At 35.5% G+C, this 17,018-nt stretch overlaps 1 protein-coding gene across 1 annotated transcript in view; it reads right to left on the bottom strand.

Annotated features, from left to right (window-relative positions):
- The window catches only part of DCDC1 (doublecortin domain containing 1), a 137,455-nt gene that overhangs the window by 31,512 nt on the left and 88,925 nt on the right, over nt 1-17,018 (bottom strand). The window contains exon 4 of the mRNA XM_026850833.1: nt 16,631-16,795. Within this exon, the coding sequence (XP_026706634.1) occupies nt 16,646-16,795 (150 nt within the window). The 3' untranslated portion in view covers nt 16,631-16,645. The remainder of the gene's footprint in view (nt 1-16,630; nt 16,796-17,018) is intronic.

Genomic DNA, 17,018 nt, shown 5'->3' with positions numbered 1-17,018 from the left:
CACCCCCCCAGGAAAAAAGTGCTTTAAGTTCATTAAAATAAGTAGTCTTACAGTGTACGTGTTATATATTTTATATTAAAAATTATGATTGGTAGAGGAAGACTCATCTCTTCAGGCATTTACACTGCTAGTGTACAGTAGAAAATATGCAGAATGGATGTGGCTTCAGATTAATCATTTAGACACTATACATTTCATAAGGATAAAGGTCATAACAGTTGAGCAAACCATTTCCATCAACATTTTAAATAAGAAGATTATATGATACATAGAATTTTCATTTAAACTAAATGGACAGAATCTGTGCAAGGTATTGTGGCATTCCAGGAAATTATCTGTCTGAATGAAAAAAAACACTCCAGTGGAAAATGGAACTTAAATATAAAGAAAATAAAAAAATGGAACTTAAATATAAAGAAAAAAAAACCAAACAAAAAAAACCAAACACCCACACAACAACCTAGTTAAGCATTAGATTCTTTTTTCATTATCTCAGGAGTAATTTTAAAAAATTGTTTCATTTTAAATACACATAAGTGCTGTATCTATTCAATCCCTAAACTTCGGGTTTATTGAACATATTTGAACTTTTTTTGACATATATAGAATTCTTTAAAAATCACATTTAAGCACAATGTGAAAGGAATGTCTTCTCAGAAATAAATTTTTTAAATTAATAAGAATTTGGAACTGCAATAAATTTCACTATTTATTGGCAATATATGTATCTAGGTACAAAACTACAGAAAGCACTAAATATACTGTATTTGTTCCTTAGATAATGACCTTTTTCTGATCTTTATTCTATAAGCATATGTGAAGAAACATTCCTTGTTTTCTTATAACTGTGTTAGTTTGCATATAATTATAATATTAGCAATACTTAAAGTATTTGATAAATGTCTTTATTAAATGACTGATGGATCCCATTTTTGAAATTATGTAGTCTAGAAAGGAGTCAATCTTTTCATGTAAAAAATACTCTCTGTATTAAAAACCAGGACCTTGTGAAATGGATGCCTTCCTTTCCCTGCTTCTCTTTCATCCCAACCTCCCGTTCTTCTAACTGACGGGATCAGAGAGAGGATGAGTAAAAATTCTTTCAGATTATGAAATAAGAAAAGAAAAAACATTCTAAGAAAAAACTTGTGCTACTGCAAACAAATTGCAGAGTCCAAAATAAGTACGCTTGATTCCAAATTCAGGAAAGAAAGGAATGCCCCAGGAACTCAGTCTTTCCAAAGGATTTGAAAGAATAAAATATGTCCTGTTACATTAACCCTAACTTAAAGCTATAGGGAGTGTTTAAGTGTCTGGTATTATTAGCTTCTTTACGGTTGCTTCATGCGAAAGAGACATAAAAAGTTAGAATAGAAATTAAAAAGGACCTCATCCTTCTCCATCTCACTACCACTTTTCTTTCAAACAAGAACTACGTTCAGACCCTTGAATTCAGCCAAGTGATACCATAGAACACGGGTAAAATGCCAGAGCAATCTTGATGCAAACATCCAGTGCTCCAGTGCTAACATGAGGAGCCCCCAAGAATCAAATTCACCAGCTCTACAACTGGTTTGCAGTACCAGGCTAGGCTAGAGCAGAAAGAAAAAGACTGAGGCCTTGCAGTTTAGTTTTATTAGGATAACACTAAATTCTTGCAGGGTTCATATGCTGATGTAAAGTGCCATCTATAACCTATGAAAAACAAATGTTTTGGAAAATGAGACCACACAACTAAACAAATAACAGTTAGGAAACTAAGGCTGAATCTGAATTCCAACTTTCAGATGCTTTGTTTTACATAACTGATTTTAACCTTATTCATTTACAGTAAGACAAATCATTCCCAATCAGTTGAAAGACACCAATGATAAGTTCAGTCTAGATGTTTTGATTACTTAAATATTGCTTCCTTAACTTACATATCTTATCATTTTTCTGGCACTTTAGGTGTGCTGAAGGATTTAGATTCCAGGAGATTGCTCTGATAGTCCTATAAATCTGCTACTGCCATCCGACTGGAGTATTTCCAAAACACTAAACAGTGGAGCAGTCTCCAAGAGGTTGCAAATAGAATGGAATACTTACAGCAACGTCTGATACCACTCCCCTCCCAGCTTCCACTAGTACACCTCTGCATATCACAGCCATCACAGCTGTGGTTTGACTAGACAGTGCAGAGATACTTCTGCAGTGTTTACCAAAATTTATCATCCTTAAGTTATCCTTCATACATGAAGGGGAAAAATCAAAAATAAGCTTTCTGTTCTTTGCTGAGGCTTATGCTTCTGTAGAATGTTACCTTACTGTGCTCTCTGCACAGTAATTAACTCCAGTTGCCTACTAAAGGACAAGATATTGCAACAAAAGTTGGCCCTATGGAAATCTCATTTGCAGATTAGTGTCAGGACAGCACATCATCTCTTAAGCATTATTAGAAAAGAACCACCGAACAAAAGTAAAAGTATCCCTATGCCACTGTTACATCATAAAGAATCAACCCCACATGAAAAAACCCCACAAGCAGTTCTGGTTCTTGCCATATGAAAAGAATGTAAAGAAAAACTAAAAAAGAGTGTGAAGAGGCACAACCACAAGTATGATCAAAGGTGTGTAGTGGTTTCTAAGCAAGGAACGGAGGAGAATATGATTCTTCACTTTGGAAGGAGAAGGCAGGGAATATGATGGAAATCTAGTAGGTGAGCATGGAGAAGGGACTAAGTGATGCCTGCCTGACTGTTTGCCATCTATTCCAATCTAAGTGGGAGGTCATCAGACAGAGCAAGCCATTACCGGTTTCAGAACAAAGGAACACTTAACAAATGCCTAATGAACCTGGGGAATAATTTGATACATAATGTTGTAGCTACTAAACGATTATGCTTTTTAATGAAGTTATGGAAACTTTTCTTGGGCTTTTAAAAGTCCATGCTACCTTCATTATGCTGATAAATCCTTGTAAAGGTTCACTGCAACAATAAGAAGCAAATCAAAAGATATATGTTCTAACACATACTTTTGTAATGTTCTTTGGAATGATTTCTACTGTGGATTCATATGCATACCACATAAGACTTTAAAAAATAATAATAATTTAGTGGATTGGAATAATCATAATTGTCACCATGAAGAAACACCACCATCAAAAATACATTATTCTTCACCTGTCTCAAAACATTCATATACACTATAGTTCAAGAGACTGTCATGGCATGGTTATCTCACATTCAGGGTACTAATAGGATGATGGTACTTGTTCCTGGGTCAGTGAACAAGCCAAAGCTGCCTAAAGTCAGACTCAAGCTTCAAGAGAAGAAAGAGGGTTTTGCCTTTTTTTTTTTTTTTTTTTTTTTTTTTCAGAAATGGTTAGTTTTTACTGGTTCCACCCTGTTTCATCTTTGCATGCTCTCTGCTTTCTGTTTCAGCATTGCTGTGCTAGTAATATTCTTGCCTTCAGGCCAGAAGGTCAGGGGTTGAAGGACAACATGAAAACTTAGTCTCTAATTCAGCAATGACACAGAGGCACAGTGCTCATAAGGGAAGAGCAACTGTACTGTCAAAGGTGTCTTCTTTGGATGAAACACTGAACAGAGGTCCCTGCTGGCAAAGTCAAATGAAAAAGGAATAAAAGCTCCACTGTGAGAAATGTATTTTAAAAATTACTGCCATAGAGTTCAGAAAGAAAGTTAAAGTTCTGATGGTTTTGTTATTTAGCTAATAAAAAATTGTTTTACATTTATCTTCAAGATGTATGGAGGTCTGACAAAACAAATATTTCTGTTCTCAGTTTCAGGTCTCATTATCAATTTATATTAGAATAACTGGGTACAAAATCTGTATCTTAAAGTCATATGGCTTTAATACAAATCAAGATTTATAACTGAGTAAAAGTTAACTTATTTTTGCTTTTTTGGAACCAGATTAGAAGGGACTCTTAGTTGTCACTTTTTAAAATGTTTACCTTACTCTCTTCATGTTGGCAGTGGGTTATTAGTGAATGAGTGTTTCAGTTTATAAGAAAGTTATTTTAAAAGTCTGGTGAAAGATATCTAAAAGTAATTCAGCTAGCACTAAATGAAGAGCAAAGCTTATCTGAAAGCAAACAACTAGCCTTATTTCAAAGTCCATAATATTAAGCTGAAAGAAGAAAAAGGATGGATGAAATACATTAAGTAGGAAGTAATACCAGTAATCATTCTTGCTGATATACTTTGGAAAAGATACACAGCAGAGAGAAGGAGCAGTGCATGACAGTTCAGGGGCAACTTCAGTAGTCAGGTGTAGAAGATAAAATGTTAAAAGGAAAGAGTCAGAACAAAAATTAACCTGATCTAAAGAAAGAGTGAGACATATGCCACTTACAAAGGGTACGTATTCTGTAATTTGAATTTGTATTTTCTGTTCCCTGAAAAGTTTACAGTCCTCTTCAGGTGCCATAATGATATTTTGAAAATGCCCTACTAGCTGTCTTTAAGGAGACCTTTCAGTTTGTTTTTTTTCAAGTGGGAACTGTTTCAAAGACATAAATAGAAGTTACACCCTGTGAAATGTGCACTTACCCATACATCCTAGAAAACCTTGGAAGTGAGTAACCAGATTGAAAAATCTGGACTAGAAGATAATTTAAATTCACAAATCCTTGCTTGTTTATAAGAATGTATGAGTCTGCAGATACATACTCCCTTTGTACAGACTCGCAAAATCCAGTCTCTATGCTATTGCCTCCAAGGTGACAACATACAGGCAATCGGCAGCTGAAGGACCAGATCTTGCAGGATTCTCAGCATCTCCAGGGAGGTGTTTTTGGTTGGCAGGGGGGTGGCAGGGTTTTTTTGGTCCATACACACACACACTCCCCAGTCAAGCCATCTATGGTGACAAACGTTTACAGACCTGGCACTTTTATATATGCATATTCACCCACACACCCAGAGATGCCAACACATACACGCTCATTTTAATAGCTAATTTTGTAAATGTGCGAATGCTTTAGTATTGGACTTTTGGACTTCTATATTTCTAAAAATACCACACTAACTTTTAAATACAATTCCATATCCTAACAGCCAAATAAAAGTGCAGCTGAAAACACATTTTTACCTTTAATTCGTTTATAAACAGCTGTAATGATGTTGGTCAACAACTAAAAAAGAGATGTTGAAATCCTTAAAGTTGATGAAAGCCTAATATCATTGTATAGAAGAAAAACAAACAGTTTTATTATCAGTTTTATTTTATGTAGTGCAGGCAAATTTTTAGAGTTCTGAAAAAATAAAACTATCAAAAAACCTATCCACTGACTTTATAATTTCTAAGTGGTTTTGTGTGAAAAACTATTATGAGTAATACCATGACTCAATATGTGGTCACTGTCAGACAAGTGCTACTTAGGCCTCTCTATCCACTGTACCAAGAACAGTGATCCCTGTGATCTGTAAGACCACGTCTGCACTACAAAGTTCTGCCTCATAGTCAATCACTCAAAAATGAGAAAAGGCAGAATCTTTAATAAACACAGCAACATTAAAATTAAAACAGAAGATATACTTTCATTGGTGTAACTTTTTATTTGAGGGTGGGTAGAAACAGAAAAAAAGCACTGCTATGTTGACACAAAGCTTAAATTAGTTGATATGTGTTTGCACTAGGAATACTGTCCTAGTATGAACAGTAGTCTCATATGAAGTAATAATGATAGAAGGACAAGATGTGTTTAGAACAAACTTTAGATTAACTGAATTTTTTCTGTCAACATAAAGGCATTACTAAACTGCATTAGAACAATAATATATTGGCCCAGTCCCTTGAACAGAAAGTGGTACAAGTACTTGCCAGTGTTTACCCTTTGCCTTTTGCTTATATTGGCCGTATTGATAACTCATTAGAGCTGTGCATGAGTGTGTTGAAGCCACTTCCCAGTACTGAATTTTGGATCCTACATTTTCCAAGCACATTTGGAAACCTGGCCGTAAGCTTAATAAAAAACCCATTTGCCATTAGGCTCTTAAACGCTAGAATCACCTCTTAAATAGGCTCACAGCATAGAACGGCCTCAGGAAAGACATGTGAGTTGGAGCACAGAAAAAGAAGCTGTTACAATATTTTGGAGACCAAACTTTTTCCTGGTAAGCACCCTTGCAACTAAGTGTAAGATTCCCCTAGAACACAGGTGAGTCAAACTATGCATTTCTCATTTAAATAGGGTAGCAAAGTAACTGTACTTCACTAAGCTACACCATTGAATCAAGTGGGATAAATTCCTAGCAAAAATATGGGAGAGGTGCAAACCTATGCAGTGCAAAGGGAGTGATGGAAGTAAATTGAGCAGACAATATTTTTTGGCTGAATGTCAGAAAAAATATTCCTAACAGAGAGGATGACTATTATACTGTAGAAAAGACACCCCAAGGGAAGCAATAGAAGTCTCATTCCTTCAGTCCTTTAAAAATGAATTAGGTAATGCACAAGAAGAAAGATACTGTAGGAAACAACACTGTCCTCACTGAAAGATTCTTAATATGACCGATTACATCTTTCACCATCTCTAATTTCTGTCATTTTATGAATACGAATGGAAGAGAATAGACCACGCATAGCAAGGAGGGAAATCTCAGTCTGTCATTGGTTTTCCTCCCCACTAGCCTCCCCACTTCTTGCCATTCACAACCATTTCCATCATCTACAGATGGCTAGAGGAGCAGGGGGCAACACACAATTACAAATTAATCTCTATTATTGTTGCAAAAGCCTGGAGTTGTGTTCCAACAGCACATTGAGCTAATTTTCTTGTCTTTGGGAGTGGGAAGATTGGTTGCATATTTGTTCAGCTTTATCTTTGTCAGGAGAGTTGTATGTTCAGTATAATGAGATAAGCGAGTAAGTAAAACATTTCTCAATTTTAATATCCTAAAACTTTTCACTGACGTGAGGATTACTAGCATGAAGCTTTCTTATAAAACACTTTTGTCACATACTCCATTACAATTCTATCAGATTTTCTTCATTTCAGAGTCACTGACACATTTTCTAGTCTTTGTTAACCTTAAGGTTCAGGGTTTTCACATACTACGAAAAAAAACACCCAACCAAAAAAACAAAACCCACACCACCTCTCTGTTACATTTAAAAACTGGTCCCAAAAGAAATTCAGCCCCATTCCTCAGATACAATAGTTTCACCATGACTTCCAGACATACCTACTTTTAGCAAGAAACATGGATTATGTAAGAATTATTACTCAACCTAATATCAATTACATTGTCCTGTAATTCAGGAGAAATTCTCACCTTTTACCTTTATTAAGTTGCATTTGGATTATATGATTATTTCAAAGCATAAGCTAAGTAATAACGCACTTCCTTTCTTCATTCTTGTGTTTCACTTTGTCCAGAAATAAACTTATATTTTGAAAAAATATTCAAACCACAAAGCACCCCAAACACACTCCCCAACCCACACAAAACCAGCAAAAACCACCCACCACAAACTAAAAAAAAAAAAAAGAAAACTCTAACTACTACTTGTGACAAAAAAAAAACTCAAGAGAGAGTGCAGTGCTCTTAAGTTTCTTTACTGTTTAGTTCTTTTTTATTGTGTAGATCCCATATTTATTCATAATAAAATTTCTCCGGTATTTCCTATGCTCTCTCTATATATTTGGAAGAGGTTGTTTTTGAAAAGCAGGATTTCTTTAAATGCAACTAAATAACTTGACATTGCTGGTTTTGGTTAAAGTGTCTCAAATCCAAGAACAGGGTGAGGAAAGAAAACTGAAATCATTAAATTTGGCATGGGCTAAGAGGCTGTAACTCACATAAAACAAGACCAGACCACGGTTAGATTGTTTGTGAGCTTATTTCTATTCCATATTTGCCAAAGGAAAAAATACACGTTCCTTTCAGTCTTGACAAATCAGTACAGATTACAGTGGCTAGACTTATACATGACACATGTTGACTGTCTAGGAGATTGTTTTTTTCCTTCTGTCTCCTATTCCAATATGTTAAGCATTAAAAAAGCTGCAACCTTTGCTAACCATAGTTATGCTGTCAGTGACTCAGTTCCTGCTGTGGTCTTGCTCATTCAAGTTCATTAACTCATTCAGTTTGTTTTTATTATCAGTTGATAATAAGCACTTGATAGATACATGAACCTGGAAGAAGATAGGTGTACGCTTTCAAGCGTAATCTCCCTATAAAAGCTGACTTTACAAATTTCTTTGCTTATTTTAAGCTAATTTGAAAGAAAAGTACCTCATATGATGCCAATTATTGTGTTCACAATTGTTAGTTAAGAACACAATTGAGCTCTGAACAGAACTGTGATGAAAAATAGTTTGAAGGTTAAAAAATTGGATTGCTACTTGTCATATGCTAGTATATGCAGACATACACTTATATGGGTAAACGGTATCCTGTAAAAATACTAAAGTGCCTACATGACACATTTCAATTTCTTAAATATTACAAATTTACTTTTTCACTCTACAAATTTTTATAGTGCCTCAGATTCTACCTTCTTCAGAATTTTCTTTAAAACACAGGAAAAATATAAAGCTAGCATTTTATATGCAAATATACATGTATATAATATAGAAAATTGCCCAATTTTTCTGAAAAAATGTGTCAAACTTCATTTGAAGAAAACAGAAGTTTTCAATCCTTCAAAACTGACTGATGAAAGAGGCAGGTGTGGCACTGTCTTGGGACTTTGAAATCAATTTATCACTTTTCAAACAGCTGCTGGTTAATTATGAGTGTTCTATCAAGACAATGATTGCAAGCAAAAAAAAGTTATATGAGTGTCTATCTAACAACAAATAAAATATCCATTCATTTTCCTTTCAATTTCATTTTCTATATAGCAATTTATTGCTCATATTAAGACTTCATATTAATATACATCTTTTTTCCATAGGTCTATTGAACTCTCAACCCAAATGAACATGAAAAAGCTCTGAAAGAGAAGGGATATGGCTTCCAAATGAAACTGCCAAAATGTGTGCTTACTATTCAAATTAGTTGGTGAAATAAAGTTTTTGACAACGACATACAAATTTAACAGAAATCCTCACTCTTAAATTGCAACAAAAATAGCGAAGATGCTCAAACCCAACAGGAGTTGTAAAGAGACCGTTAGTTCCCAACAAGGGTTCCTGTACTTTCTGGCTGTGCTGCACTCTACACGCAGGCAATGTCCTTCCTCTGGGTCCATCAGCATACTTCATACAGCAAATTTCTCCCTAAAGTCAGGTTTATCAATTCATCACAGCCAGAGAAAACCTGAAAGTCTAAACCAGGTAACTAAGATTGTATTAACCAAAAAGACACCCTTACCAAGATACTGCAAGCTACCTAGCAGATTGTTCTGAATTTCACCTTAGAACAGAAAACAAATAACCCATAGGGGATGGATTTATTTTTTTTTAAACTGGTTCTCATTAAATCTTTTTGTGAAGGACAAATATACCCAGAGGGCTGATGAACTTGAAACCCTTTTCTCCAATTAAAAAAACCCCACAAATTAGTCATTTCAGCGATGAGGTGTGTTTGAATACCCAAAAGTCTCAGGCTATGGTCCTAAGATCCATAAGCCTCTTCTTTTGCCTTGACACCCAGTGATGAAGACATCACTTACAGTATATGTATTTTGCTTTTGCAAGTGGCACAGATAATAATAGTAAACATTTTCTTAGAAAAAAAGTTGAGGCACACTATCTCTGCAACTTTGTAATATGTATTAATATATAATTATTGTATTTAAAACAATAGTGAGAAAAATAATGCCTTTAACCCAGCAAAACTGTATTAAATGTATACAGAGATGTATATATAAAAATGATTGCAGGGCAATGTCTCTGCAAAAAGCAATCAAGCTCTAGAATTTGATGGATGTTTCTGTGCAACTCCATGGCTTCAACCAATATGTAAGTTTCTCTATGGCCTCAACATTTGTTAAGAGAAATAACAGACTTCAGTGAATTTGGAAAAAGCTCTTAGTGGCATGGCTCTCATTTCCTGATGGAAGTAATACATAATTTCAGTGGTTTGTCAATGCATTCACCTTCCTTTCACGTATGTTTTTAGAGCAGAATAACTTAATGCAGAGGTGTGGAAGTGATTAACTGTTTCATACAATGTAGAGAAATTCTGTAAGTTGCAAGTCTTATGCGGACTGGCCTGCATATTTACCCAGTCATAGTAAAAAATGGTATTAAATCATTAGTTCAGGGGCAATGTTGCTGCACTTCCCAGTCTGTAAATTGTGCTGCCCTGGTGAGGGAGTTACGCAAACTGGGATGGGGTACAAGCTGTCCTGACCCTTTCATATCCAGAAGACACACGGTACCCAGAGGTACAAGAGAATTCTTAACAGCCGAGGAGCACTGGTCCAGCAGGTACCAGGCAGGGAACTGGAGCATCCCTTTGGAGCACCCCACTCCGCTAGTCACTGCTAAATGAACCCAGGCAGGTCACCTCCCCTCTCCATGCAGGCATCTTCTCTACCTAACCCTTGCTTGCTTTATGTATATCAATGAAGAGATTGCATATCTACTCAGAGAACACACAATCTCTTTCTACATCCTCAGGAAAGTAGCATCTCATGGTGATTAGATCATCAGCACTGACATTCACGAAAGCGTTGGGTTTGGGGTTCTTTTTGGTTTTTACTTATTTCCTGTTACACGTACATGTAAACATGGATTCAGAAGGCACCTACAATGCTTCTCTGAACTACATATGACGCAGTAGAGAGTCGTTCTGTATTTGCACATCTCCAGTTCACCACGTGTCTTTGCACCACTTTTAAATAAGGACAGAAGATCGCACAAGTGATACAGAAATAGAAATGGAGCAACGGGACCCATTACTGTGTACATCTCATGGCTCCATTGCCACACAATTAGGCAAAAGACTGTGGCCTGTATTCTAGATCATGTTGCATGCTGTACTACAGCCTTCAAAGGAACCCACTCATAAATCTGTGTCCTCAGAGTTAAAATATAAATTTATTTTCTCTTGCATGTGAATACTATCGAGTATAGCTTGAACTTGGAACATGAAGCAGCTTAAAAGAATGAGTAAAAATGTGTAAATATGAGAAGTCAAATTTAAGCTCCCCCAAACCTACAGCAGGAAACAATCAACACAAAAAAAGATTTCAGCTTCAGCATGCTGTACTTTCAATCTAGTCAGTGAAGGGTTTAATATTCAATTCCTGTAAAGCAATTTGTAATAACCTACTCCAAGCATATTATAACACAAAAGCAGTAAGTTATATCAACTATGTAAAATATTTACACTCTGTTAAAATAGATAGCTTTACACTTTATAAGTTATTGTGTTAGTCATTCATTTTTCATAAATCATGATTTCGTTTTTCTTAACAATCATCTTTCACAAATCAGCTAAGAACTCTATTATGAGAGCAGGCATGCCTATATTTAACAGTCTCCTAGCTGAAAATGCTAATAATAGCGTGAGTGAAGTTATCCAAGATATAGCACTACCGTACCAGAAGAGACATGCATACTTGGGTCAATCTGGAAAAGGAAGCAATTGTTTCCTATAATACTAAATAAGGGGGTGGGGGTGGTGTGTGTTTGTTTTGTAATATATCATTTATCCATGAAAATCTGCCTAGTTTCATTGTACAGTGAATTATTTAAAATGTTATTACCAGTAGACTCAGTAATTCATTCAAAATAGTTAAGTATGACAAGATATTAGGAAGGAAGGGTACCGACACTGAACACTGCTGCCAGTTATGGAGAAAAGACAGAATGATTATAGCCATATTTACAACAGATCTTATATGAAATTAGAGAATATTTTCATTTACAATAACCAGAAGTCCTATTTCTATTTAATTTCTTGTTTTTTAATGGTATAAATGCCAACTAAATCATTAAAAGAAATGTCAGCTCTATCAGTGGCAGCTGCTCTTACTACAAAAAAAGGAGGGGAAGTGTAAGAGCAGGGCAGGCAGCAAACCCCACAGCGGTCTGCAAAGTCACTAGTGGGAAAACAACAAAGCCCTTTCCATGCAACTAACACAGATGTGCCCATAGCCAAACTGTCAGAAACAGTTAAGATGACAGCTACTCACAGTTCATTATTTCTTTCTCACAGGTCACTGGGTGACAAGCTGGGTCACCATGCTTTGTCGGCTGCTACAGTCTTCCCCACCCCCCCCCAGTTCTTATTCCATTTAAATAAAGGTAAACCACTCAATTTGGTATATTAACGTAAACATACTTTCAAATGCTTTCTGAAAATGGGAATGTAATGTTTATTATAGCCTCCTTTCATTTTCAGAGGGTTATATAACATTTCCTCTCTGCGATGAGCAGAGAACTGGATTTGTATCTGTGGCAGATACAGCTATTAGAATAATTTTGTCAAGATGTGACTAAAGCAGATAATGAAAGCTAATTTGTCACCAATTCAAAGCTTTAACCTTTGGAACACTTACATGGCAGATAGATCATGAAAAACCCTTGCAACTCAGTGAAAAGATGTTTTTCTCATAGACGAGTTTTCACAAATAGAAATCTGGGGGGATACTTAACAGATTTTTAAATGCAGAAAATACAGTCTAAAGCATTGGGGAGTTTTGTGGAACATGTATAAATAGATTTTTAAAATGATCCAGTCCTGAATTAATATTTTTAATACATTCTCATCTGTCTTCATGGAGTAATCAATTTACAATACAGATGTAGATTAAGACTTTTACCTATGTTTTGTCCACTTGGAATTCAAAATAGTGTATAAAGAATCAAGGTCAAACATTTGCTTAGCTGTTACAAACAATTGTACCAATTCATAGCTGTGCCACTGATGGAATTGGGAGAACATTTCCATCTCCTTAGGGGTATTAATTAGTCATATTTCCTACACTAACAGGTGTTATAAAAATGTAATAACTGAATTTTTCTGAATCACTTGGACAAATTAAAATGAAACCAACTGTCCCAGATGTGTCTTCCTTAGTATTAAATATGACAAGGTCATAAGCGTTCTGACTCAGATCCAGGAATGCTTGTACCTAGCATGTACTTAACTTGGAACATACTTCAGTGCATATCTGGATTAGAGACAATATGTTCAGAAACTTGTGAAATCAAGCTTACTTATGGAAGCAAAGTGATCCAATAAGGCCCAAAACCAAAACTGCATTGAAACAGGTGATTAATTTTAGAAATGTGACTGGCGCCTTTTAAAGGAACAATTCACAAATTGAATGTACAGCTAGGACAGCACGAATCTGTCAACAGCTGATGATACATGAGCATTCTCTTATTTTCCTAGTTGAGCCCAACAATTAAGGTAATTAGAACAAGAGAAGTCATTTAAAATTAACATCAGAAGTTTAGGGGTTACAACACCTAAAACATTAACTTATTATCTTGACCCAGGCAAAGACAATACTGTGTAACGTCTTTCTACAAGTGTCCATTCAAAAAAATTTTTTGAGTGAAAGGAGGCAATGGATTTGCTGTTTCCCATTCATAAACTGGGAGGATGAGAATAATGATAGGAAGAAAACAGGTGGCCATTAGTTACTTAGTTAAGTCAAGTCACTAGTTCTTGTGCATTGCTGGAAGTACATACATCAGTCATAGTTCACCTCTCTACTTATCCATATCCTAAAGGACACATCTTCCCAGCAACTTGAAACCTCCATGTCTAGCAACTAGCTTGTAATTGGATTTTGGTCTGTTTGGGGCAATACTTACCATTTAGAAAGTATTTTTTCCTCAGTGGTATTTGCTGGGATGGACATAGGAACTCAGGGATTCAGTCAGGTAAATCAGAGATGAGGTTCAGGTTTTCCTATCTTATAGGCATCATGTATTATGTAAACTGGTAAAAGTATGAGATGCATTGAATAACAGCATTGGAAAGAACACTGAATAAGATGTCCTCAAAGATACACAAAGGACTTGCTGGTACCACTAAGACAGGACACAAAAATTTGCTCATTTCCACTATCATGTATCATGGGATAATGTGCAACTGCCAAACAACATGCAGGTAAGAAAGGGACTGACTGCAGCCTTTAACCAGCAAGAATAAAATTAGACTTTCTTTCTTTCCTTATGACAATTACTGCAAAGCTGCATTCTAATTAACCACATTCTTTGAAACAGCCTTTTTCATAAGGCTCTTCCTACAACATCCTGTAGAATCAGGTTTTCTTTCAACATGGGGCTGACTTCATGCTATTGTGGCTCACCATGAAAATGTTTCTCAGAAGCCAAACCAGAAAAACACTAAGAATGACAGCTCTTAAATGAATATTCCTCCAAAATACTAAACTGGAAAAGGAAACATTTCAGGCAGGACTAAAGAGCTTAAAAATAGACATTTGCTAGTATTTGAGACTGCTAATGTACCCAAAGGATCTGCACAGTTCTCACAGATATAACACAGGACTGGCAGGAGACTTGCAGTAATCTGAAGCAGATGGAAGCCTGGTGATATACCCCTCAACACCTAAAAATTACCCTTAAAACCCATGTTTGGGCAGTTGAATCTTCTTTTAGACATACAGTTCCCTTCCCTGTTCAGCAAGACAAAGTTTTACAAAAATCTACAAGTGTGTGGAGCAGCGTGGTTAACCAAAAAGTTTTATAAAAAACAGTTGAATTTGTTTGGAAGAACAGTGATCACAACCTTCATTTTATCAACCCATATAACGGGACCAACTCCTGAAACAAAACTTCTAGGACACAGAGATACAGCTTCCTCTACTAACACACAGTTCATACCTCATTCGTGCTTATGACAGGTTTTCACATTATTTTGTGAAGGCAGGCAAATTTTAATGCTACTTCAAAATGGAACAGCTTTTCAAGTCACAAAGGATAAATAAAATCCTGTCTATTTCTTACATCACCTTTCAGGTATTGAAATCATTCCACAAACTACACAGTGAAACTACAGAGTGAAACGTGGCAGCTATTTAACAGAATACATTAGTATTTATCACAGTCCAGTGGAAAATTGCAGCAAAAAATTTAAATTCCATAACAGAGATAACTGCAGAAGTTTTGAATTAGTTAACATTTCTATTTAATGCCAAATGTTTCTGACAGTAAAATAATGTTATTTTAGTATTAAAACATTTTTTTTTTCTATATTTAATTCTAGTTAGGAAAATGCTTTAGTCTGCATAACTCCACTTTTGGTGGGAAGAGATACAGACATAGTCATGCGTTCAGTGCTCAGAGGTTATCCTGACTGCAGATACCTTTCTAAATCAAAATGTCTGTGTTTTGCAAGAAGAGATTTTTAGCTTAATAATTAAATACTGTTATCTCAGGCTAAAAGCATGGACATTTAGTTGAAGAAATCTCACTTATCCCATTGTACTCAAAATATTTTGTAGTGACCCTGACATCACATTGCATATTTAGAGCATAACAATTCATATCCAGAGCCCTGTGGAGAAAATCATCTTGTATAAACCTTCACCTTAGATTGCAGAAGGCATCTTTGAAAAGAACCAATAAATATTAAGTACCAAAGTTAATACTGATTGTGCTGTAAACATACAACAGTATTTTCTAGTAGTTAAATCATATATTTTTAACAAAGTTTAAAAGCTGATTCACCAAAAAACCAAAATTACCCAAAATACAGATAACCTACCTTTACCTAAGCCTTTCTCCAAAAGCTACCGATAGTGAATGCGTTCAGAGACCTCAGTCATGTCACAGGCTTCAGACACATTTGAGAAATATTTTGGATACTCAAAGATTAAATATTTGCAAGATAATATTATAAATTAAAGACCAGAACTATTAGTCCTTGAAGGAGAACTAGATGAGCCAATCTATGAGTTCCCCAAGGGCAATACTTCTAAGGGAGGAGTTAAAATAACCTAGATAAACCAGATCTGGTTGTGGCTTGCAGTCACCTGTAAATTACTGTTATCAACTTATTGCCAGTAGTAACAACAACAACGTTAACTAGCTCAACTTTCATTCTAATAGCAAGTAATATCTCATGGTCTTTCATCTGAATAGGAGGCCCATTTTAAAAGTGTTTTGATCTAAAAATACCCAAAAGCTTCAAAATTACTATCCAAATGCCATTTGTAAACAAAGCCTTCAGTTATCTAAAGGCAGTCTTCAGACTTCTAACTGCTGTAAGTAAAAGCAATTAAGAACACTATTATTTACCTTTTACTGAAATTAAAATACAGTCCTATATTGAAAGCAACTGTGTGTGTTTTGGCTCAGGATGACTTTCAGGTTACTCACAAAACCTTTACCATTTAGACTTAAATCTTGTGGCACAAAATGTGTCACAATGTTGGTACAAGTCCTATTTCTTTACGTAAACTGCGTGATGTGAAGTTTGTAGATAAAAATTAAAAAGTAAATTTGCAATTACCAAACATCATCCACATCAATCTTCAAAAGAAAAAATTTTTAAAAAACCCAAACCACATAAATGTCACCCCTTTTCATTAATTTTTGGTCAAAATCCCTGTTTGCTTACCAGCCAGAGGGTTTCTGAGATATTTCAATAATATCCAGGAAATCAATCTTACATGAAACTGAAGGAAAACATCTAATGTCATTGAACAATAAATATCAGCTCTGTCAGTGGCTTACCTTTGAGCTGAGGCCTTAGGATGTTTCTCTTCTAGTTTCCTCACCAGTGCCACTGTCAGCTGTGTAGTCTCCCCTAGGGGATCTGCAGGCATTAAATGGGCGTCCAAAGGTCCTGAAAGTTGTTTCTGATTGGGATTGCTGACATTTTTTTGCAGAATCTAAGAGCTGAAAGTACAAGCATGTAATATATATATATTGCTAATTAAAATAATGTGTGTCTACTTTTTCAAGTAAGGCTGTTGATTAGCAGAAAATGTCAGAAATACAAATAGCTATGTCAAGATGCATCAAGGAGCATAGATCTAGTGATTTTCCTTCCTTGAGCTTTTCTGCATAGGAAATAAGGAATTTCAAAAATTTGTCCCACATGGGCTATGAGCATCAAGTA

The sequence above is a fragment of the Athene cunicularia genome, assembly GCF_003259725.1.
Source record: "Athene cunicularia isolate RWA chromosome 5 unlocalized genomic scaffold, athCun1 chr5_part3, whole genome shotgun sequence".
NCBI classification, from domain to species: domain Eukaryota; kingdom Metazoa; phylum Chordata; class Aves; order Strigiformes; family Strigidae; genus Athene; species Athene cunicularia.
Note: the sequence above shows the minus strand (reverse complement) of the source record. Positions and strands in the feature narration are given on the sequence as shown.